Below are 25,708 nucleotides of genomic sequence, written 5' to 3' on the forward strand. Positions count from 1 at the left end.
GCACAGCATGTTGCCATAAATCAATTTCAATGATGATGCTGCAGATTGTCAGTTAAGATGTAACTGATTCTGACATCACATAGAGGGTCATATTTTTCGTTAGACATTTTAATGCTTCCTTAGTGCAGTCTGTGCATTCGGATCAGCTAAAAATAGCGCTAATAGATTTGGGCGCGGCTATATTTCTAATGTTAATTATCGTTTTTGTAAATATACACTCAATTTTGCATACGTTTGGGCGCAAGTGCCTAAAATCGATATTTTACGTAAATCGATAAAGTAAACTCGGTAATATTCCTAATTGTGTTGTGGAATCGGTAATAACGGTAATGTAAAGTTTATGATAATATATCAGAACGAATATCATAACGCTAAATAAAGAAAAACGAGGTTAGTCATAACGATAACTTAAAGTCTTTTGGTGTAATAACGGTAAATGAACAGGTTTAATGATGGAATGTAAGCAAATTCTTTCCAAATACATATAATTTTGTAATTACGAAAATATAACATTCACTGTACAGATGTAATACCGATATTTGACATTTCTATTTATGATAATATATAAAGTATTTACGATAATTTAGGGTTGGACACCACCAGGGGGGTGGTTAGGGTTAGGCACCACCAGGGGAGTTTTAGGGTTAGGCATCATCAGGGGGGTGGTTAGGGTTAGGCACCACCAGGGGAGTTTTAGGGATAGGCACCACCAGGGGTGGTGGTTAGGGTTAGGCAGCACCAGGGGGGTGGTTAGGGTTAGGCAGCACCAGGGGGTGCTTAGGGTTAGGCACCACCAGGGGGGTGGTTAGGGTTAGGCACCAATAGGGGGGTCTAGGGGTTAGGGATGGTTACAGGGAGGGTTCTGTGTCAGAGTAGGGTTAGGTACATTTAGGGTTAGCCACCACCATGGGGAGTTAGGGTTAGGCACCACCAGGGGGGTGGTTAGGGTTAGGCACCACCAAGGGAGGGTTCTGTGTGAGAGTAGGGTTGGGTTAAGCTGTGTTGTTGAATTACATTACGATATTTAACATTATTACATTTTCGTTTTCATCTCACATCAGTTTTATACCTGTAATAATAATAGTCAGAATTATCGATTTTACATTACAAATACCGTGAAATTATCGATATTTCTAAATTACGATATTTTTCTTTTCCCGATAAATCGCGCCTAAATTTGACCGCGACTTTTTCAAATGTACGCTGTGCATTCTACACTTCCCCAGGACAAATGCATTACTGAAAATAAGGCAGTGCAAACGTCCGGACAGATTCCCGACCACTACTGTTTGTGCCACTATCTTCTGATAACAGATTATTATTATGTATTATATAGCACTGACATCTCCTGCAGCACATTACAGAGTACATAGTCATGTCACTGACTGTCCTCAGTGGAGCTCACACTCTAACCCAACCATAGTCATAGTCTAATGTCCTTCCATATTATTATTATAGTAATTTAATAGGGATAGGAAGTTACCGGTATATAGACAGATTCAGATTCTGACGTCCCCTCTTTAGTCTATACAGTGAACATGATGCAATCCAAGCAGCAGCTACATAGCCTAGTCTCTCACAGCAGCTTCTGGTTAAGTGATCAAAATGCAGACAGCTCTTTTCATGTAACACATTAGAGTATTTTGGTAACTTATAGGATCGTGTTTTTATATTTAGGCCTGTAAAGCCAGCACAGGATCATACACCAGGTAACCTAGGCAAGTGCCTGAGGCCTAGTGGGTCTGAAGGGGCTCACCAGCCATGTGGAATCATGGTCGAGTTGGTCAGAGATGATTATTTTTTTTAATCTGATCTTTTGTTTTTCTTTTCCTAACAGGTGATTTATTCACACTGAAGGCATTAAATCTGCGGCATTGTCCACTGGAGTTTCCACCTGAAGATATTGTGTGTCGGGGGCTGCAATCAATCTTATCGTTCCTCAGAAATTCCAGACCGGCAGATCCTGTGTTTTCTCATCCTTGTGAATCAGGTAGGAAATGCTTGTGTCTTGCATTGCGAGTATTATAAAGTGTCAGGCCACTCGTACTAATATTTTATATTTAGTTAAAGTCAAGCAATATTTTCTTTTCTTTTTATTGATGGGTGGGGACAGGGCTGGTTCTAGACTTTTTGCTGCCTGAGGCAAACTTGTGAGGATGCCTCCCTTCTGCTGTGCAAGTCAAATGAAACGCTGCTGCTCTCCTGTCTCCCCCTCCTCACTCACTGCCAGACTCCTCACACAGCACAACAAGCTGCTTTTCCCCAATGCTGCTCTCCTGCCTCCCCCTCCTCACTCACTGCCAGACTCCTCACACAGCACAACAAGCTGCTTTTCCCCAATGCTGCTCTCCTGCCTCCCATCTCCTCACTCACTGTCAGACTCCTCACACAGCACAACAACCTGCTTTTATCCAATGCTGCTCTCCTGCCTCCCCCTCCTCACTCACTGTCAGACTCCTCACACAGCACAACAAGCTGCTTTTCCCCAATGCTGCTCTCCTGCCTCCCATCTCCTCACTCACTGTCAGACTCCTCACACAGCACAACAAGCTGCTTTTCCCCAATGCTGCTCTCCTGCCTCCCATCTCCTCACTCACTGTCAGACTCCTCACACAGCACAACAAGCTGCTTTTCCCCAATGCTGCTCTCCTGCCTCCCCCTCCTCACTCACTGTCAGACTCCTCACACAGCACAACAAGCTGCTTTTCCCCAATGCTGCTCTCCTGCCTCCCCCCTCCTCACTCACTGCCAGACTCCTCACACAGCACAACAAGCTGCTTTTCCCCAATGCTGCTCTCCTGTCTCCCCCCTCCTCACTCACTGCCAGACTCCTCACACAGCACAACAAGCTGCTTTTCCTCAATGATGACCTCTTTACCTCGCTCTCCTCTTACTTCTCCTCCTCCTCTGACTGCATGCTGTTAGTGGAAACACAGAGTGCAAACATGCTGTCCCTGTAAACTCTGCCCCTGATGCAAATGTTTCACCTTGCTTCATCAGAGAACCGAGCCTGGGTGGGGAGGGGAGGGGGGGTACATTTAGACTATACTACCGATAGTCTACTATCGCCTCATCTATCCTATCCTCACACTAACCTCCTCCCTATTTACACCTAAGACTCAGGATGCCTATCCATTACCCAATATTGCAGGCAGGTTTAACTTCCGATTCAATAATTTTATCGAATTGGAAGAGAATTGGTGCCGAAACATGACCACTTGATCAATCTTTTGATTAATTTCGGTCTGTTGAGTGGATTGATCAGTAATGGTGGAATTCTTGGGCACAAGGGCTCAATCGGGTGCACAGTGGTAATGGCGTTCGATACCGCCTGACCGACAAATCCCAGACTGGCGTTCCCTCAAGTGTATAAGTGTCCCCTCCGTGCCGGTGTGCAACGGTAAAGGCTCACCTATCCGCTGGTGCAACTCCGAGCCTTCTCTGGTTGCCGGAGAGCCTGTTCCACTTAACACTGGCACATGTTGTGACATCACCACATGCGCCAAGTCATGTGTTACTACAGGTGCTTGCGGTGCAGCTGAACACTGGAGGAGGTCAGGAGTCACACCGGCGGTGGAGAGGTGAGCTTTTACCACTTAGGAAATGGAAGGGAGGGACACGTACACTTGCAGATGACAATGCTAGGATGATTTATTATTTGTTTATTTATTTATTTATTGTATTTATAAAGCGCCAACATATTACGCAGCGCTGGACATTAGTTTAAGTTACAGACAATATTTAGGCAGGGGTGCTCGGATACCCCTTTTCAAAATCCGTATTGATCCGTATCCGGATAACCAGATATCCGGATCCGAACTTTTTAGTATCCGAGTAAACTCGGATATCCGATCCCAATATCCTGGATATCCGGATAGAAAACCGGAAGTGACCTGAAAATGGCTAAAAATGCTTCCAAAAGTCTCTTCAAATAGCAAAAACCCCTTTCGGAGCTCTCTCTCTCTCTCTCTCTCTCTCTCTCTCTCTCTCCCCCTGACTGCCTTGCCATTGAAGGTGATTTTGGCCTCTGCTCGGATATCTGAACAAACTATCCGCCCGGATTTCGGATTTCAGATGGGAAATCCGAGTTTGTCGGATACTGCTATTTGGATTTCAAAAAATATCCGAATTACTATTCAAAGTTGGGATACTGGAAAAAGTTCGGATTATCTGGGTAGTTCGGATACCCGAATATTGGATGAGCACCACTGTATTTAGGGGTGACATACAGCAATATGACAATACAGGAATACAAGAGAAACCAGATCACGCAGCACAGTATGAATACAAGTTAATGCTTAGTCAGTCACTGGATGGAGCATGGAGATTAGGCAAGTTAGGTTCACTCAAGTGCATAGCATGGGTTCACAGCAATGGAGGTGCATGATCAGGTAGGACACAAAAGGAGGAGGACCCTGCCCAAAGGCTTACAATCTAGAGGGAGAGGTAGGGACACGAAAGGTAGGGGACCAGAGTTCAGCTGTGGGTTTAGAGCACTTGTGAGGGGTGGTAGGCCAGTGTGAAAAGGTGAGTTTTGAGGGCCTTCTTGAAGATGATGTAGGAGGGGGCTGCCCTAATGGGTGGAGGTAGGGAGTTCCATAGTGTTGGAGCAGCTCTTGAGAAGTCCTGAAGGCGTGCATGGGACTGGGTGATGCAGGGGGCAGTCAGGCGATTTCCAAAAGAGTTCATGCTGGAATTGTTGTGTCTAATCAGATTCCATCACAGGGATCCATCTAATGATCGATCTGGCCGTACATTGGGCTCGATTCACTGAAGCGTGATAACTATTATCATAGCAGTTATCACGCGAGCTGCCGCGGGCAATGGTTTGCGTGCGAACATCGTTACTTCGCCTGATAAGCAAAGGCACGTGATCGCGCGCAAACCTTCGCATATAACGCGAAGTAACACTTTTCGCGCGCAAACCATTGCACAAAAGGTTTGCGCGCGGCAGCTCTAGTGAATTAAGCCCACTGAGTGATGTATGGTCACCTTAACCTACCCCTTACCTACGCCTAACACTAACACCACCACAGTACAGCGCCACTAACTGGAGTCTCTGCCTCTCCCTGCAGTCCTGCTGCACGGTAACCAAACTCAACCGTCACTGCCGAAGTCCGGTTATACTATAGCCAATCCGGTGCCCATATTACTTGACACAGCCTCTATTTGAATTTAGCTGTAGTAGCGCATATGGCAGTACGCATTTTTTTCGGCCGAACATCTGCGCATACATTAGGGAAGGAGACACGGGTTAGTGGATGTGGCAGAGAGCCTCCACTGCTACCTATAACAAGTTATAGGCTTGTCTGAAAAGGTGTGTTTTGAACAGTACGTTTGAACGTTTTCAGGCTTGGAGCATGTAGGAGAGAGTTCCAAAGGAGCAGTGATGCTTGTGAGAAGTCCTGGATGCAGGAGTGAGAGGAGGAAGTGACCAAGCTGGAAGACACGAGGGGCTGCTGGGAGATTGGCTGTGTGTGTGCAGATTCCGGGTAAAGTTTCAGCACTAACTATTTGTAGTTGCTTCCATTTCACAGAGCTGCCTCCTATGGAGAAGCTGGACTTAAAAGAGTTGATGAAGTCCAGCCTGGACCTCTCTAATGAAGATGTTAAAAGACAGTTCGAGGCATTGAAGAGCAAATTGGAGGAGAAGGAAATGGAGGAGATGGTCAATAATGAACCCCCTCTGAATAAACCACAGAGAATGCCAGGCCCGGGAAAATCAAATGGTTGGAAGTTCCTAACTGAATCAAGGTAACTTTTCAAGTCCAACCCCTCCTAAATTATTGTTCCCAACAGGAAATTAACCCTCAACTGTGATCAGGTGACATTTTCAGAGATAGCAAGTCGCCAACCACCAGTATAAAGATGTTGAAGGACACCTGTGTTCACACTAGAGAGGTGCCAAGGTTTGAATTCAGCCTCTGGGCACTGCACAGCAATCCCTAATGAGCTGAATCCTGCCCATCAGTTTCTACCAACCTACCCTCATTCACCCTCCTTCTCTGACTGAGTGCCAGTGCAAACTCCGTGCCTCAGAAGAAGCTTATATTAAGCGAAACGGTCGTCAGGTGGACCGCTGCTTCCACATTGCCCCACAGCTGTCACGTCAACAGGGTATGTTAATCAAATCTGCAATGCTATTTGATGCAATGGATGTATAGTCACGAGGATCGGGGCTCACAGTGCATGCTCTGTTTTTTTAGTTTACAAAGGCTTTTATTAAATTTAAAAGAATAAGTGCCATCAGACAAATAAAAGCATATCAAGTACAATAGAACAATCTGACAGCAAAAGTGACAAAAGTAACACATTAACAAAACAACAATGCTCCAAGTTTAACCAGCCGGGCGGTATGGACGAGCTCAGATCGTCCATCACCGCCGCAGGCTGCCGCTCAGGCCCTGCTGGGCCGATTTTCATCAAATAAAAAGCAGCACACGCAGCCGGCACTTTGCCAGCCGCGTGTGCTGCCTGATCGCCGTCAGGACGTCGGCTGACGTCCATGACGTCACTACGCTCGTCGCTATGGCGACGATGTAAGCAAAACAAGGAAGGCCGCTCATTGCAGCCTTCCTTGTTTATTCTGGGCGCCGGAGGCGATCGGAAGAACGCCTCCGGAGCGCCCTCTAGTGGGCTTTCATGCAGCCAACTTTCAGTTGGCTGCATGAAATAGTTTTTTTTTTATTTAAAAAAAACCCTCCCGCAGCCGCCCTGGCGATCTTAATAGAACGCCAGGGTGGTTAATAGGTACCGTACATACTCGCATATAAGCCGTTGAGGTACCCACTTTCCCCTCAGAAACCAGAAAAAAGTGATTGACTCGCGTATAAACCCCCTCCACAGTGGCCATATCTGCCCCCATTACAATTCAGCTCCCCTCCCCATAGCCAGATGTGAACCAAGGATGATACAGCTGTGTCTCAAGAAGCCACTAGATGGCATCATAAATATGAGACACAGCGATTGCCACACAGGAAGAATCCACAATCATTGCACCGCTGATGCGTTGCTTGCATGCTCCGCTCCACAAGCCAGGGGACACAAGTAGTCTTGAGCAGCACACTCTGCACACCATGTTGCAGCAGATGCGGGGCACAGACACAGCAGAGAGCCAGCTGGCAGGAGCAGAATCATTAGTGCACGATCCTTACACTCCTCTGCCAGTAACAAAACTTGCTCCACCATCCGCTCTGCTCCACTGACTCGTATATAAGTCGAGGGGGTAACTTTTCAGCACTTTTTTATGACGAAAAATTAGGCTTATACTTGAGTATATAAGTTATGCAGTACTAAAACGCTGGCACAGAATGCAGAAGTCAAAAGCCACTAAACAGGGGGTCAAACATGTTTTAAAGCTTATAAAGTATACCTTATGTTTTAAGCACAATGATATCAGCGTCCAATAGACCACAGTTTGCATTTTGTAGTATTATTCCCCAGTACTATATTTGGAACATGGTTGTGGAACTGCACTCACGTTAGGGGATAAGACGGGCAGGACCTGCCACCTGAGTACTGCCAGGCAAGCAGTTTATTGTTCCACTTGGGTACTGCCAAGATCTGTCAAGTTGTTGATTGTTCCTCCTGCGTACTGCCAGGATCCGTCAAGTCAAGCAGTTGATTGTTCCACCTGGGTACTGCCAGGATCCCTCAAGTCAAGCAGTTGATTGTTCCTCCTGGGTACTGCCAGGATCCGTCAAGTCAAGCAGTTGATTGTTCCACCTGGGTACTGCCAGGATCCCTCAAGTCAAGCAGTTGAATGTTCCACCTGGGTACTGCCAGGATCCGTCAAGTCAAGCAGTTGATTGTCCCACCTGGGTACTGCCAGGATCCCTCAAGTCAAGCAGTTGATTGTCCCACCTGGGTACTGCCAGGATCCCTCAAGTCAAGCAGTTAATATTTCCACCTGGGTACTGCCAGGATCCCTCAAGTCTAGCAGTTGATTGTTTCACCTGGGTACTGCTAGGATCCATCAAGTCAAGCAGCTGATTGAAGTCAGCACAGTCTTCTATGGTCATTAAAGCTTTAATAGTACAAAGTTAAAAGATAGTGCTTATGCCATACAGTACTATGTTTTAACTGTGTACCAAAAAAGCTTTAATGACCATAGAAGACTGTGCAGACTTCAATCCACTGTTTGACTATATTCGGAATGTTCGCAATCATTTGAGACGGCTGAAATGTGGCTTTCCAGGACTGGCCTGAATGATCTGATTTTATTTGCTGTGATCTGTTAATTGTGCACATGCCGGTATCGCAGAGCGGAGAGCGACCGTAATAAGCCGCTTTCTGTTCCTAATCACTTCAGTGTGGTGACATTAATAGGCTTTTCAGGGACGATATGAGAAGTAAGAACACAATTATAGCTACAATTAGAGAGAAGTTATTGTGTTTATTTCAGTGTTACGGCGCTTGTTTTCATTCCTTGTTTTCATCTCACTGTGTTTTCTCCGTGACAAGATACAAAATTTACTTTTTAATGATACTCCACAGTGGTCAAAATATCTCTTTTAATCCGCCAACAGGGGCTCCTTTTCCACTTGCAATTACAAAATCGCGCTGCGATGACGCAAACTTCAATTTTCACTCGCCACAATTGTGCCGTGATCCGCCGGAAATGGAGCGTGAGCGCACCAATAAATATGTAGCCTGACGTTGGCGATTCATGAAAAATCAAGTGTTCTATGGAAAAGAGGCACCACGATTAACATGTACTATAGCAATTGAAAAAAGGGTCACAACCACAAGTAAAAAAACAGGCCTTAACACAACTTAACACTACGGCAAAGTAAACACAAAGCGCACAGAATTAAAAAAGCAAAACAAAACCCAGATATTAACCAAAGAAGAGGGAAGCCTGGGGATCCCCCAGAAAACCCTCCAGGCCACCGTTGCTGCCCAGGACCCTCCTGTAAATCTCGGCAGTGCTCCTGTTAATGCACGAGTGCGGCATGCTGCACCTGCGCGAGGACGCTGTACCTGCACAGTAAGCTAGAGCCATTCACTTACACTAACCTCCCCCTTCCCAAGTACAACCGCGCATGCACAGTAAGCCAAAGCCGCTTGTTGACACTAACCTCCCCCTTGGCAAGTACGGCCGCCCCTGCACAGTAAGCCGGAGCTCACACTAACCTCCCTTCTTCGTAGGTTAATTACGACCACATGGATGCATTAAAAGGAGTGCGGCCATGTAATGTATCCGACAAGCCAGGGGTGTAACTACAGGGGAGCGACCACAGGGGGGCCCAGAGCTGTAAGGGGGGCACTTAACTAACTTCACGCAGCTGTTACGATATAGAGAAAACAGAGGCGCCAACAGGATAAAATCACTACGATAAAAAGTTTAACAGTGCTTGCGAGGCAGTGGTGGACTTACCTCCTGTAAGCAGACACTAGAAACTGTCTATTCAAGCAAAAAGGATTTTATTGGTACACTTCAAAGGGAGTAACAATAAAATCCGTTTTGCTTGAATTCTGCTTGGGGGGGGGGGGGAGGGTGGTAAGTCCACCACTGCCTCCCAAGCACTTTTAAACTTTTTATCGTAGTGTTTTTATCCTGTTGGCACCTCTGTTTTCTCTATATCGTATCATTATCCACCTTTGGTGGCGGGGCTATGGAGTTGGAGTCGAGGAGTCGGAGTCGAGGCAATTTTAGGCACCCGGAGTCAGAGTTAGAGTCGGAGTCGTTGATTTCATAAACTGAGGAGTTGAGAGTCGGAGATGGATGATTTTTGTACAAAATCCACAGCCCTGTTAAGTATTAGACTAAGGAGTTGGAGTCGGAGCCATTTTGGGTACCCAGAGTCGGATTTGGAGTCGGAGTAGTGGTTTCATAAACTGAGGAGTCGGAATTGGAGTCGAAAGATTTTTGTACCGACTCCACAGCCCTGCTTGGTGGAGGGGTGTTACCCCTTTTTCCTATCTACAGAGAGCGGCTTCTTAACCCTGAGTGGGGACAGGACAATCTCCTCACCTGCCTATACAGTGGTTGCCTGGAGGAAACCCTGGTTTGTGAGTATATTTATTGTACTCCTTTCATTTATCCAATTATTACAGAACTTACTATACTATATTGGGCTCTCAGTCTTCCTTTTTTCTTCACCCAGCTGTTGACTGATTGGCAGCTAGCGGCTTTTATTTTTTAACTCAAGTTTTACCTCCATGGTCGGTGGAGATTGGCATGGGAGAATTGTCTGCTCAATATTCTTCCCAATAGCCCACTAAATGTTTTGTCATTTCTCCCCATCAGGAGATCTGAAGCTGATAAACACACGGAAGAGAAGGAGCGACTTGCCCTGATCCATCAGAAACAGAGGTACGCTTCGTGGCTCATAAAAATGCTTTTTTTTCAGCTAGTGTTTGCCCATTGTAAAATCCTTCCTCACCCTGATTTACACTCTGACATTTATCACATGGTGACCTCTTTAGTCCTGTCAGGTGCATTACTGCGGAATGTTTGTTTACTGAAAGTTCCGAAGCCACTGAAAATAACACCTGGTCTCCCAGAATGCTCTGGGAGGAGAATTACACATATATATTAATAGCCTAGGCTGTGACATCACTGGGAGGACGGGGCAACATACCAATATATAGATATAGGAAGATGCTGAATCCAGGATAATTAAAGAGACCCTGTAACAAAAAAAGTTCTCCTGGGGGGTACTCACCTTGGGAGGGGGAAGCCTCAGGGTCCCAATGAGGCTTCCCCCTCCCCTGTAGCTGCAGGCAATCCAGCGCTGGCTCCCCCGAAGTGTCCGGCGATCCTTCCTCGACAAGACTGATAAGCGCTGATTTATTTACCTTTCCTAGCTCCAGTGGGGGCGCTGTTGCGGCTTTCCACACTAGGGGTGTGGTGGGGGCGTGATCAGGGGTGTGGCAGGGCGTGGCTTAAGTGTCCCTCTTTCTCATCTCAAAAAGTTGGGAGGTATATGTCACTACAGGCCTACCTCCCAACTTATTGAGATGAGAAAGAGGGACACTTAAGCCACGCCCCACCACACCCCTGATCACGCCCCACCACACCCCTGATCACGCCCCTGTCACACCACTAGCCCCGCATACCATAAAGATTTCATAAGAAAAATTTGTTGTTTTATAATTCAAACCACACTGGTCCTTTATATCTTGGTTCATTTCCTTTATTTTAATATTTTAAAATTAGTAATATATCAATTTAAAGGATGGGAATAAAGTTTAGAGTCAAACACATTTTTTAGTAGAGAAACATATATTTTTACATAGAAAGAGGGACAAAGTCCTGAAAGAGGGACAAATGAGGAGGAAAGAGGGGCAGGGCTCCGAAAGAGGGACAATTGGGAGCTATGCTACAGGGCCTCTTTAAATGACAACGTTTACAGACAATTCATAAGATTACTAATCTGTGTTTTTTACTTTTTTTTTTTTTTTTAAGAAATCAAGAAATTCTTAAAGACTGGCAAAAACAAACCAAAATCATGCAAGAACACAAAACTAGGAACAAGAAGAAAAACCAGAAACAACACGAGGTACTTAGTATGTACGAGTCTTTCTGCAATAACATGGAAGCAGAATCGGTGCTGCCAGCAGAGGGCGCTGTGGTATCGCGTTCCTGGCTGGCCGCAGGGCGATGCTCTGGCAGCAGAGAGGCCTGCTCTGTCATTTTATGATGTTTATATAGACAGGAGATTTTGCATTGACGTACATTATCTTTTAATGGTCTGTAAATGTAAAAGAAGAACTGCTCAAGCTCATTTTTGATCATGAAGATTCTGTATGAAATGATTCTGTAGCAGTGCTGTGCATGGCGAGTGCAGATCACGACAAAACAGCGAATGATTAACCAGCAGCTTTCATATTACTGGGGAAACTCTATCGCTGGGGTTCCACACATTGCCTTACCCAGCACAGAGAGAGAAGAAGCAGGCAGATCTTCACATCTTGTTAAAGTAAACATCAAGCATTATATGTTGCCCCGTGATATACTTACCAGGAGCTTCCTCCAGCCCCCTGCAGCCGACATTTACCTCGCAGCATCTCTGCTCGAAGCCACCGTCCCCGGGGACCCCTCCGGTGCAGAGGCCGACCTCCAATACTACAGTACGCTGCGGACAACATGGACTTGATTGACAGCGGCGCTTCATGAAGGCGCAGCCAGTAAGGACTATAGAGCCTTCCCTCTCCCCTGCCGATGCCCTCGGTGCAGTGCTGTCTACCCCACAGAGGCGTATCTAGAGTGGTACAGGCATGGCTCATGCCATGGGCACCATGCCTGCTCCTGTCCTGCACCACCATGCCTACCCCTTTGCCACCCAGTCACTCAGACTGTCACTCAAATCAGATTAATTCTGATATCTGGGGAACATGGCTTTTTAACTTATTTATGTAGGGCGCACTTGGCTTAGTGTTATAAAAGAGGGCAGAAAGGGAAGAAGAAGAGATTTCCAAAACAATAACTTCAGCAATATCACGAGCCAAAAAACACAGACAACCATAACACATGTACGCAAGAAAGGATGCTGTTTTTAGTTGGGAAGGTGGCTCTGATAGGGGGGGGGGGCACAATTTCAGTATTTGCCGTAGGCTCTATATTACCCAGATACGCCCCTGCTACCCCATTCATATCTCCAGCTGTGGGAGGCTCTGGAAGTCTGTACTGTGCAGGTGCAAGCGCACACTCTCACGCATGTGCAGTATGAAGCCGCTTGTCTTCGGGAGCAATTGGGCTCCCGAAGACAAGCGGCTCCATACTGCACATGCGTGAGAGTGTGCGCTTGCACCTGCACAGTACGGAGCGGCCCATCTTCTGGTACACTCGGGCTCCCGAACACTTCTGAAGCCTCCCATAATGGAACAGACCAGTCTTCGACCGAACGGTTGGAGGCTGCTAACAGGGGAGCCAGTGGTGCAACGACGGGACCAGGAGAGGAGAGGATCCAGAGCCCTCCCTCTGCATAGGCAAGTATCTGTTTTGTTTTTGTTTTTTTGTTTGTATTTTTACTTAAAGGGACACTACAGCGAAAAACTGTAAAATTTTAACCACTTCACCACTGAGGGGTTTTACCCCCTGACCACCAGAGCAATTTTCACCTTTCAGCGCTCCTTCCATTCATTCGTCTATAACTTTATTATTACTTATCGCAATGAAATGAACTATATCTTGTTTTTTTCGCCACCAATTAGGCTTTCTTTAGGTGGGACATTATGCCAAGAATTATTTTTTTCTAAATGTGTTTTAATGGGAAAATAGGAAAAATGTGGGGGAAAAAATAATTATTTTTCAGTTTTCGGCCATTATAGTTTTTAAATAATGCATGCTACTGTAATTAAAACCCATGAAACGTATTTGCCCTTTTGTCCCGGTTATAAAACCATTTAAATTATGTCCCTATCACAATGTTTGGCGCCAATATTTTATTTGGAAATAAAGGTGCATTTTTTTCAGTTTTGCGTCCATCCCTAATTACAAGCCCATAGTTTATAAAGTAACAGTGTTATACCCTCTTGACATAAATATTTAAAAAGTTCAGTCCCTAAGGTAACTATTTATGTATTTTTTTTAATTGTAAATTTTTTAATTTTTTTTTAATTACAAAAAAAAAAAAAAATGGGGAGTGTGGGAGGTAATGAGTTAATTTTATGTGTTAAAAGTCATTTATTTGTATGTTAAAAAATGTTAGGGTGTAGTTTACTATTTGGCCACAAGATGGCCACAGTAACTTTTTGTTTTAATGCGACCTCCAAGCTTCCTTCCGGAAGCTTGGAGGAAGAATAAGGAGGCTGGACACGTGAGTTTTTTCTCACAATGATCGCGCTGCCCATAGGAGAGCAGCTGATCATTGCGGGGCTTAGATCAACGAACGGGAATGGATTTTCCCGTTCATTGATCTCTGGGCGAGCGGGCGGCGGCGGTTTTACTAGCGGCGGGCGGCGTGTTTACGAGCGGGAGCGCGGGCAGCGTCGGGAACGCGGAAAGTACGTGTTTCTCCGTCCCTGGTTTTTAAAGGATGGAAAAAGGGGCGGAGAAATACGTACGCGCGGGGGTAAAGTGGTTAAATATGTGCAAACATATACAAATAAGTACATTTTCTCCAGAGCAAAATGAGCCATAAATTACTTTTCTCCTATAATGCTGTCACTTACAGTAGGCAGTAGACATCTGACAGAAGTGACAGGTTTTGGACTAGTCCATCTCTTAATAGGGGATTCTCAGCAAGGCTTTTATTCTTTATAAATATATGCCCGAAAAAGGATTTAAACAATGATGCTGGCCAGCTTCCCTGCTTGCTACACAGTTTTTTTGGCAGTTGGACAGAGCAACTGCCATTCACTAAGTGCTTTTGAAAATAAATATATCCCTGAGAATCCCCTATAAAGATATGGACTAATCCAAAACCTGTCACTTCTGTCAGATTTCTACTACCTACTGTAAGTGACAGGAACATAGGAGAAAAGTAATTTATGGCTCATTTTACTCTGGAAAAAATGTACTTCTTATTTGTATATGTTTACACATATTTTAAATTTTACAGTTTTTCGCTGTAGTGCCCCTTTAAATTGGCTTCAAGTTCTTTTTAACCTTTTTAGTGGTATGACCCTTTACAGATTTTAGCTTTTTTTTCTTCCCCCCCAATCGCAGCGTACACCTGTACTCTAGCCCAACGATTGGCTTCATTGCAGCACTCCTGTATTGGGTTAGGTTTGCATCAACATTTGATATATCATTATTCATCTTTTATTTTAAATTGCTCTTATTCTTTTCTGCTTTTTTGTTATTTTATGTACAAAATGGTGTACAAAAGCATAAACATATACAGTAACCTATGTTCAGCCACTCAGACCATTCATTCTTCCATTCAAACCTCAAACAATCAAACAATGTGGTCCAAAGACAATATCCTTCTAAGCCCCCGCAAGCCTATTCTTTTACGGTAAGTTCATACTAGTAACAGATGCTTTTACAACTAGTGCGGGACGGGAGGATGCAGATTTTAGCTTCTAAATGTGATACCATGTTTTCTCTATAAAGAATCGGACTGCTGGGTATTGGAGAGCACCCCCACCACCAGTTTAGGCAGCCACAGAGTGACCCCCGAGTATAGGTAGCAAGAGTGTGCCCCCCCTCTTTGGGTAGCCAGAGAGTCCCCCCAGTATAGATGGACAGAGAGGTCCTTAAATTATAGGAAGGCATAGAGTGCCTCTCCCTTTAAAGGTTGCCAGGCAGTGCGCCCCCCCTTCCCCCAGTTTTTGTAGTCAGAAAGTGCTCCACCAGTTATAGGTAGCCAGGGAGTCTCCCCCAGTGCAGGTAGCTAGAGAGTGCCCAACTCTGTTCTCCGGGGGCGCCCCATCTCTAAGCTGATATTGCCCTCTCTCCTCATGTTCCTCATGTGACAGATGCCGATCTCAGCACAGAGATAGTGGCGTACGTTAAAAAGGGGCGCTGGGAAAAAAGGGCACAGGGTTTTAAACGATAAACATGGATAACGTTTAAAAAAATATAATGTACTATATTTCGTTTAAAAATAATGTTTTATAAAGTTATAAATCATTAAATAATGTGCATGAAATCGGCAATTGTGAAAACGTTAATCTTCCGTTTAAAAAGTTAAATGTATAATAACGTTTAAAAAAAAAATAGTAAGTAACCCTCCCTGTACCTACCCCTAACCCCTAGACCCCCGTATTGGTGCCTAAACCTAAGACCCCCCTGGTGGTGCCTAAACCTAAGACTCCCCTGATGGTGCCTACACCAAAGACCCCCTGGTGGTGCCTAAACCTAAGACCGCCTGGTGGTGCCTAAACCTAAGACCCCCCTGGTGGTGCCTAAACCTAAGACCCCCCTGGTGGTGCCTAAACCTAAGACTCCCCTGATGGTGCCTACACCTAAGACCCCCTGGTGGTGCCTAAACCTAAGACCGCCTGGTGGTCCCTAAACCTAAGACCCCCCTGGTGGTGCCTAAACCTAAGACCCCCCTGGTGGTGCCTAAACCTAAGACCCCCCTAGTGGTGCCTAAACCTAAGACCCCCCTGGTGGTGCCTAACCCTAAGACCCCCCTGGTGGTGCCTAAACCTAAGACCGCCTGGTGGTGCATAAACCTAAGACCCCCCTGGTGGTGCCTAAACCTAATACCCCCCTGGTGGTGCCTAAACCTAAGACTCCCCTGATGGTGCCTAACCCTAAGACCCCCCCTGGTGGTGCCTAAACCTAAGACCGCCTGGTGGTGCCTAAACCTAAAACCCCCCTGGTGGTGCCTAAACCTAAGACCCCCCTGGTGGTGCCTAAACCTAAGACTCCCCTGATGGTGCCTAAACCTAAGACCCCCCTGGTGGTGCCTAACCCTAAGACTCCCCTGGTGGTGCCTAACCCAAGACTCCCCTGGTGGTGCCTAACCCTAAGACTCCCCTGGTGGTGCCTAACCCTAAGACTCCCCTGGTGGTGCCTAAACCTAAGACCCCCCTGGTGGTGCCTAAACCTAAGACTCCCCTGATGGTGCCTAAACCTAAGACCCCCCTGGTGGTGCCTAACCCTAAGACTCCCCTGGTGGTGCCTAACCCAAGACTCCCCTGGTGGTGCCTAACCCTAAGACTCCCCTGGTGGTGCCTAAACCTAAGACCCTCCTTAGTGATCACTGTATTGTGTGTAGAATAATGTTTTAGAAACAGTAAGGGATAAAATATATTACAATTTACGTTACGTACTGGCCGCTTTATTTTGTGAATAATAATGTTTTACAAACAGTAAGGGATAACATTTAAAATAATGTTTTATTAAAATAGGAAACGTAAATCATCACAAGCAGTTATAAAACATTAAAAATCTTCGGGCGCCGTTGGAAAACGTTATTATTCTCGGGCGTCCTTTTTACCTCTTCCGCGCCCAGTAAACGATATTTATTATGGGAGTGAATGGCGGCGCCCGATTTGTCCACTAGCCTCCTGCGCCCTTTTTTACTGTTACCGAGATAGGGAGCCTCAGAGGAAAAGGAGATGAATGGCTGCTTCGGCTGGACCTCACGGAGGAGAGTGAGCGAGACCTCTCTGCACACAGCCCTCCTGGTGGTATCCATGAGTGCAGAAGGATCCATCCTGCTGTAGGTAGTGAAAGGATGAGGGGCTCTGAGCGTGCATTTCTCTCCATCCAATAGCAGAGCAGCACAGCAGAAGACGAATACCTGCTCCAGCGGTGACAGGTCCTCTTGTCTTCTCCTCACTACAGCATGTCAGAGTACAACAGCATTCCCCCATAAGGATCCTGACGTCACATGACATGTATTAAGCTAGGTACACACTGGGCAATTTTCTGACAGATTTACTGGCTGATCGATTAATTCCAATCTGATTTTGGATCGATTTTTTTCAAACGATTTTCTGTTCACTTCTATGAAAAATAGTTCGAAAAATCGATTGGAAATCAGATCGGACATGTTGGTAATAATCGATCAGACAGTAAATCTGTCAGAAAATTGCATTGTGTGTACCTAGCATTAGGGACAGTGAAAAGGGGGGAGGTACCCAAAAATAAATATCTCACAGAGAATAGGTGGTAGACACAACAAATGATGATTTGCATATTCAGCAGTGATGCATTGTGGGAGACATCACATGCTCACTCCAACCTGAATTATCACAAATCCCTTCTGTTTTGCTTAAAGCAGTAGGATTAGCCATACTATGCCAGGGAAAAAAACACATATATAAGTAGATAAATACTTGATCTACTTACATAACACATGTATTATACTGTCCACGTTTTGATTTCAGTGAATGTTATATAGTAAATGACGAGAATTCTGTTCCTGGTGGGGGCCATGTCTTTTGCCCACAGTAAAGGCTAACTCGTGATGTCATTTCAGCCCTTTACTTTTTTTCTTGTCTCCTCCAGTCGCAGAGTCGCCTCAGCCTTGCTTGTAAACACAAGTGAGTAGGGGATTAGGTTTCAGATAAGAAGCTGGCAGGGAAATAAAGGGAAGAGGAGGAATAGATTATAGATAAAAAGAACCCCCAGCATGCAATTCTTTGGCACGACTACTAAAGGGCCAGTGTTCCTTAAGTATGTGATAACTCCAAATCATAACAGCAGAAAAAGTTTTGAATGCAGGATTAGCATCTTTATCACTTAATACACTCAGACCAGTTGCTGTTGAAATTTGATTTTTATGGTGGCGATACCGCTTTAACATTTTAGTAGGAGGGCTTTTTGGTCCTTTGTAGACCCTTACACACTCCTAGGAGTTTTGGTTCACCATGAGCTTGCTGGGTAATCTGTAACTCTGAGTGCTTCAAGCCCTACTCCATAGAGTCACATTAATCCATCAACCAATCTATAACAGTCTGTATGAAATTCTCAACTTAAGGCACTGTGTAGTCATACCTACATAAATAAAACTGCATGGGCACTTAAGTAAATAAACAACATGATCAGAGTCACATGTGTAGTGCTCCCTGATATGATAAACAGTGCCCAAAGTAGGGTGTTGGAAAGTATTCCCACGTATTACGCTATTACACATGTGACATGATAAGCACGGAAACATGACACCCCTATGTGAGTGAGCCTGTTCGCCTATCAGGGACTGCTGCAGCAGTTACATGTTATTGTGGAAAATCCTCTTGATCTCTGAGTGGTGAGATTCAAATTTGAACATTGTGTTTTTATTGGTGGTGTATTTTTGGCATGAGTCTTCCATCAGGTCCTCTGCCCTAGGGTGTTGGTGATTGGCTGATGGAGGAATCATGGGTAATTGTGTTTGACTATAAATATGTACAGTTTTGATATTGTCATTTGATGATCCTGTGCAACTTGATAAAGGCCCATGGGGGCCGAAACAGCGTCTGTCGTTGCTATCATATTGATGCCAATAAAGTTATAAAGAGCTTCTAAATACATCGAGTGATTTAAAAAGGCTGCTGCGCTCTCCGGACCTAAAATAAAATCAAACTCCACATAGGGTAATAACGTTCAGAGTATTCAAAAAGTTCCAATAGCAATGACACTATTATTGACTTCAGTAGAAACCGGTGCATAGACAGAACCTCTGTGCCTGTAATCTCACTCAGTGATCACTCAGTGCCAATCCCCAAGGAAATGTATGCCTGAAGGCTCACCAGATGTTGCCCACCTCCGCTTGCAGGTGGAAACAACGCTTAGATTAGCTGTCAATCAATAGCCTAGAACCGGTGTTTCAAGTCTTCTTTTAATCCAATCAAGTTATCTCAATAAAAAAAATATAAAAAGGTACATAGCGTAATCCTGTACAAATTGCCTCTGGGCGCATATAAACATTGCACTTACGCGTCCCGGAGTTTTTTCAGCACATAAAATCCTTGCCGCTGCCCATCCGCTGGGTCTACACAATGAAGGGAGGACTTCCGCGGTATTCCGCTCCTGGTCCCTCCCTCAGCCGCAGGGTCTCTCTCTCGTCCGCGCTTACTGCTCCCGACCGGCCGGTCCGTTGGCTTCCTGGTGCGCGTAACGACGTCAGACGTTAGCTCCTCCCTACGTGCGTTTCGTCCTCACGCCAGACTCTAAGGGGCTCTGACGCCTGACGCCTGACGCCATGTTAACATAGTGCCTGCTGGCTGCTGATTGGTAGAGGGATTCCACTTGCGCAGGATGGGCAGCGTTCACAAATTGAATAAAACTCGCATCCTTCAGTCAATTTAAAATAGCAATAATTCATTACATACAGAAAATTGTGAAATTCAAACGTATCCCTTATGGTGAAACCCTAAATCCCGCCATCTAGTGGCATTAGTGCTAACAACTGAGCTATATGTATAAACTTACTAAAACTATACATAGACACCCTCCTGTGGCCAAATTAGGACGCTGCAAGCCCTATCTAACAATTACAGTGAGGGGAAAAAAATTTAAGTGACCATTTATATGTTTGTGGTGCCGATTTTGGTGTTTAACACTTTTGTGTGCTTGTAATTGACCCTTACCTCAAAATTAATAATCATGCCGGGGCATTTATTCAGCCATAATTTAATTAATAAATAGATTAACTCTGGGTAAGTCAAAGTTGATGTTGCATTGAATACGCATAATCAAGAAATTAAGTACTGGACATATTATAATGCCATCTATGTTTATAATGAGGCCTCCATCAACTTTTCTGACCGGAGTCAGCTGGATCTTTTGTTAGTCCACCTCAAATCTTCATATACCTAAGTATTTTAATAAACCCTAGTCATTGGATATATGGCAGTTTAGATCAAACTCTATATTCAATCCGTCTGGAGTCATAGTCTTGAGATTAAAAATCCATTTTCCTTCTGCTTTAGAAATTTCCTTTGTTAGATTTGACCCTCTCCATTTCTTCATGTATTTTTCCAGTGCCATAAACTTCAACCCAGCCGGATCCTTATTATGATGTATTCTGAAGTGATTTGAGACACTGTGACTAACCAAACCCTTCTTAATATTATTAACGTGTTCTCTAATACGTTTGAAAAGTTCTCTAGTGGTTCGCCCTATATATTCTAACCCACATGGGCACCATAACATATAGACAACCCCTTTTGTCCTACACGTAATGCATTGTCTTATCTTAAAGATTCTTCCCGTGTTCCTTGAGTGCCAGCAGGCACTATGTTAACATGGCGTCAGGCGTCAGAGCCCCTGATGAGTCTGGCGTGAGGACGAAACGCGCGTAGGGCGGAGCTAACGTCTGACGTCGATACGCGCACCAGGAAGCCAACGGACCGGCCGGTCGGGAGCAGTAAGCGCGGACGAGAGAGAGACCCTGCGGCTGAGGGAGGGACCAGGAGCGGAATACCGCGGAAGTCCTCCCTTCATTGTGTAGACCCAGCGGATCGGCAGCGGCAAGGATTTTATGTGCTGAAAAAACTCCGGGACGCGTAAGTGCAATGTTTATATGCGCCCAGAGGCAATTTGTACAGGATTACGCTATGTACCTTTTTATATTTTTTTATTGAGATAACTTGATTGGATTAAAAGAAGACTTGAAACACCGGTTCTAGGCTATTGATTGACAGCTAATCTAAGCGTTGTTTCCACCTGCAAGCGGAGGTGGGCAACATCTGGTGAGCCTTCAGGCATACATTTCCTTGGGGATTGGCACTGAGTGATCACTGAGTGAGATTACAGGCACAGAGGTTCTGTCTATGCACCGGTTTCTACTGAAGTCAATAATAGTGTAATTGCTATTGGAACTTTTTGAATACTCTGAACGTTATTACCCTATGTGGAGTTTGATTTTATTTTAGGTCCGGAGAGCGCAGCAGCCTTTTTAAATCATTGTATCCTATTCTGGACTTTATGCAGCGATCCCAGGGACTGGTGAACAAATTGACTTTCCCTTTATATTGGAACTGTGGCGCAGTGTTTTAAATTAAATACATCGAGTGGTGCCGGTCCTTTGGCGAGATTATATAAAGACATAAATAAATACATGAGTTCTATTACCTCTCCGGATGAACCAACCCAGAAAAACAAGGGTTTAGATCAGGTAAGGTTTATTCAAGCACAATTAAAAAAGACAATGCGTTTCTTGGGGCTCTGCCAGCTTCCTCGAGTCAATAAAGTGCCTTAGGGAATTTAATTTGCAGTGTGAGCGCCAAAAAAAAAAAAATGCTGCTGACAGGCTGCAGTGAAGAGGTGACCAGAGGACCTGCTGCAGCTGGAGGAGAGATTAACCCTTTCCCATGCTCTGTCAGGCATATTCCAACATTGGCCTTTTCCGCCATAGGACTAATGTCAGACTACTGTATGTCCGACATAGTAAAATGTGTTGTCAGATGACGCTGTTGCTGATAAAATCCCCGGCACAGTGCCATCTTCTTGTGGTAAGAGTCTCGGACTATTCGCCCGCCGTCTCCTGTGCCGATCAGCCACACTTTGCTCCTTTGTAGGGGAGCTGCTGCCAGATCAGGTTCAGCATGACAACATCCCCTCTAGGTGGATCAAAGAGACAAAGGGCTTGATTCACTGAAGTGTGCTGCTAGCATAGTTAGCACACCTAAAAGCTTTGCACGTGCAAACTTGGGTGCTAAGTAGTTTGCATGAGCAAAGCTGTTACTGATCGCGCGCTATTTGGGTGCGCAAAACGTCGCAGCGTCCGCGTGCAAAGTACCCTTATCAGGCTATTTTGCACACGGACGGTGCAACATTTCACGCGCACTGGTGCGACTTTTTGCGCACACCGCTTAAAATTTGCGCGCATGTGAGCGTGTGCAAAGGCACTTGGCACGTGCTAAGGGGCTTTTCACTGGCGTATCAAGTAAATCAAGCCCAAAGTCTGCCACTTTGATCTCCTCCAGGAGCAACGAGAGCCACGTAATAACGATAATATGCTGGTGCTTGTGCACAAGCCCCCCAACTGTCTCGAAACCTGTGGGACTGTCCCGATTTGGGGGGGCTCTCCCGATATCCCGTTATGGCCCCCAGTGTCCTGGCCGGCTGGGCAGAGAGGGGGAAAAAAAAGATCGAAGCGCCAGCCGCGGGGATGCGGTATGCGGGATGGGTGGCCGCCATTACATTCCTCCTTCCTTTTCCCCTAATGTACCCCTCAGTGTCCCCCCCCTGCTTGCAGAGCAGGCTGTCATGTAATCTTACCATTGCTCCTCACGTACTGGATCTGGCTTCACTCTACTTCCTGTGACATCACAGGAAGAAGGGAGCCGAGAAGAGCCAGATGCCGGTATGCGAGGAGCAATGGTATGATTAAATGACAGCCTGCTTCGCACTTTACTCTGCAAGCAGGGGGGGACATTAGGAGGAAGGTAGGGAGGAATGTAATGGTGGCCACCCATCTCGCATACCGCGGCTGGCGCCTCAATCATTTCCTTTTCTCGCCTTCTTCCCACCCACGGGCACCCTCACCCTCCTCCCCACCCTCACCCTCCTCCCCACGTTGTTAATTTAGTTTTAGGGCGTAATTAAATTATTAAGTAATTATTTAATTTAAAAAAAAAATGTTTAATCTTTTGGTGGGCGTGACTAGGGGGTGTGGTTAGGGGTGTGGCCTAAGTGTCCCGCTTTCTCATGTGAAGATGTTGGGAGGTATGCAAAGGGCCTTGTGCGCGAGCTGGCGCTGGCCTCACCCCTGCCACTGATGCCTGGCCCCGCCCCCACCACTGGTGCATGGCACAGAGCCTCCGGAGCCCTGGCCCCTCCCCAGCACCCTGGAGTCACATAGGTGCTGGGGAGAATGTGGGTGATCCTGAAAAAGGGTTGGAAAGGGTTAATCTTCTGCTCCCCTGCTCTGCTATTGGATGGGGAGAGAGAGAGAGAGAGAGAGAGAGAGAGGCCGGCCCAGGCCCTCCCACCACGCAGGAGCTACAGTTATAACTTTGCCCTTTTGGAGTCTTCAAAGACACTAGATTGCGATACTGTGGTGAAAAATTCATCATCGCCCTTGTTGTGACTACCTTCTGGGGCTGTGTGTTAGATAATCCACCAGGCAACCTAGGCAGGTGCCTGGGGCCTAGTAGGGGGTCAAGGGGCCCACCAGCCACCTTCTCTAACCTCTCTCCACTTCAGCTTGCCAAAAAGACCACAAGAGGGCCCAATACTTGTAAATCCATCTCTGGTGTGTACCCATGTTGAGAACCTAGGCTTTGATACTACTAAAATTATATTTTTACTAGCTATTTAGCCCGCCCGTTACGCGACCCCAGGGCGCACGGCTGCGTTCCATGCCGCGCGCTCCCCCGCCGTGAGCACCAACAGCGCAAGGCCCCGTCCTCCTCCTGTCCCAACGGCTAGACATGTTCAGTAGTTAAAACACAGGGACAGGAGGCGGACGCAGGGACAGAGAGGTTTTATTATATAGGATTTCTGTTTGAAAAGTATGGTTGGAGTTCTACTTTAACAAGCAGCCAGCATGGCCAGGTCAGAGAGGCAGCAGCTTGGCTGTTTTATTTTCCTCTATGGCGTTTGCAGAGAACCGTTCAGAGCTGAGAAGAGACAGAAACTCTGACAGGAAATTGTAGGAATAGATAGAAAACAGGAAGAGACAAATATCTCCTCAGAGCCAAACTGCCGACTGTTTCTGTGCACTTGTGGTACAGGTTTCCCCATTGGCTACACTGAAAATAAAGCTCCGGTAAGCTTCATGTAGAAGCCATGGAGGTACATTTCCATTTATCATGCTGGTGTCTCTGTACAATGCAGGGTTTATATCATTTATCATCCAGGCATCTTACAAGGACAAGGCCTTATTGCAGCACACTGACCCTGTATTTCATGCTAAAGCACTTTCTCTATAGCAGAGGTGACTTATATTCATTTTTCCCTCATTGCTAACCTGAATCGTTATGCATATTGTAATATATAACCACGGTGGCATAATGGTTAGCACTCTTGCCTTGCAGCGCTGGGTCCCCATTTCAAATCCCAGCCAGGGCTCTATCTGCACGGAGTTTGTATTTTCTCCCCGTGTCTGCGTGGGTTTCCTCCGGGTACTCCGGTTTCCTCCCACATCCCAAAAACATGCAGATAAGTTAATCGGCTCCCCCCTAAATTGTCCCTAGACTACGATACATACACTACACAATACATACATAGACATATGACCATGGTAGAGATTAGAGTGTGAGCCCCTCTGAGGGACAGCTAAGTAACAAGTCAATATACTCTGTACAGGGCTGCGGAAGATGTTGTCACTATATACTGTATACTAAATAATAATAATATGCCTAGTACCCTTAATAGACTTTCTGTAATTGTTGGGCATTGAATGTGTCAGCCAGACTGATCCATTCTTCCCATCAGGCCGCCTCCATGACTCCCCTCTATAAATCCCTCCACTGGCTCCCTATCCACACTAGGATCCAGGGGTGTAACAATAGCTCCTGCAAGGGATGCAGCCGCAGGGGGGCCCTTAAGGGGAGAAGCCTAAGGGGGGCCCCTGGCTCTGGGGCCCTCCAGGACCATTTTTAGGGGCAGGAGGGGGTGCAGCACAGGAAGGGGGAGAAGCAGGAACAAACAGCAGTGGGGAGGGTCCCCATCCAGCAACGACAGTTGAGGGCGGGTCCCCATCCAAAGTTTTGCAGGAGAGCCCAGCAATTTCTAGTTATGCCCCTGCTAGCATCAACTTCAAAATTCTATGCTTGACCTACAAATCTGTACACAAGGCCTGCCTGACCTACATCTCTGAACTCGTCCACAGACATACACCCGACCACCCCTCCGATCCTCCGGGCAACCTGCGCTTGACTGCCTCATGCATCTCCCACTCCCATGCGAGACCTCAGGACTTCTCAAGAGCTGCCCCCACTCTCTGGAACCCCCTACCACCACCCATCAGACTTGCCCCATCCTTCAATACCTTCAAAAAGGCCCTTCAGGTGTGGCCTAAAAACTAACTGCTGCTAGAGCTATTTTGTTTTTTTTGGGTGTGCTCGCAATTTCAGATGAAGACTATAGATCTTAATAGGCTGCAATTCCGCATCCAGAATCGTGTACAGAAAACAGCCGCAACTCATGGCTAGTGGAAATAGGGCCTAAGAGACACACTGAGCCCCCGCTCTTCCTGGACCCCATATCAGTCGTTATTGCTACTAGCAGGCTTCTGTCTCCAGTCTGGAAGAACCTTAGTGCATCAAACACTGTTTACATGGGTGTAACTAGAGAGGAGAAGCCCCTGCGATTACTGGGTGCCCAGAGCTGTGGGGATCCCCAACTACTACCCTCCCCTTCCTCCCATACAAGGAAACGTTCATCACACCCATAACAAGAGTAGCCATAAAAACAGCTGATCTG

The 25,708-nt window shown here is 46.0% G+C and overlaps 1 protein-coding gene across 1 annotated transcript in view; it reads left to right on the forward strand.

The window, feature by feature from the left end:
* LRRC27 (leucine rich repeat containing 27) overlaps window positions 1-25,708 on the forward strand; it is a 93,930-nt gene that overhangs the window by 45,144 nt on the left and 23,078 nt on the right. The window contains exons 5-8 of the mRNA XM_068255057.1: window positions 1,838-1,990; window positions 5,538-5,754; window positions 10,253-10,318; window positions 11,414-11,507. Of these exons, the coding sequence (XP_068111158.1) occupies window positions 1,838-1,990; window positions 5,538-5,754; window positions 10,253-10,318; window positions 11,414-11,507 (530 nt within the window). The remainder of the gene's footprint in view (window positions 1-1,837; window positions 1,991-5,537; window positions 5,755-10,252; window positions 10,319-11,413; window positions 11,508-25,708) is intronic.

This window comes from Hyperolius riggenbachi, chromosome 10 (assembly GCF_040937935.1).
Source record: "Hyperolius riggenbachi isolate aHypRig1 chromosome 10, aHypRig1.pri, whole genome shotgun sequence".
NCBI lineage: Eukaryota > Metazoa > Chordata > Amphibia > Anura > Hyperoliidae > Hyperolius > Hyperolius riggenbachi.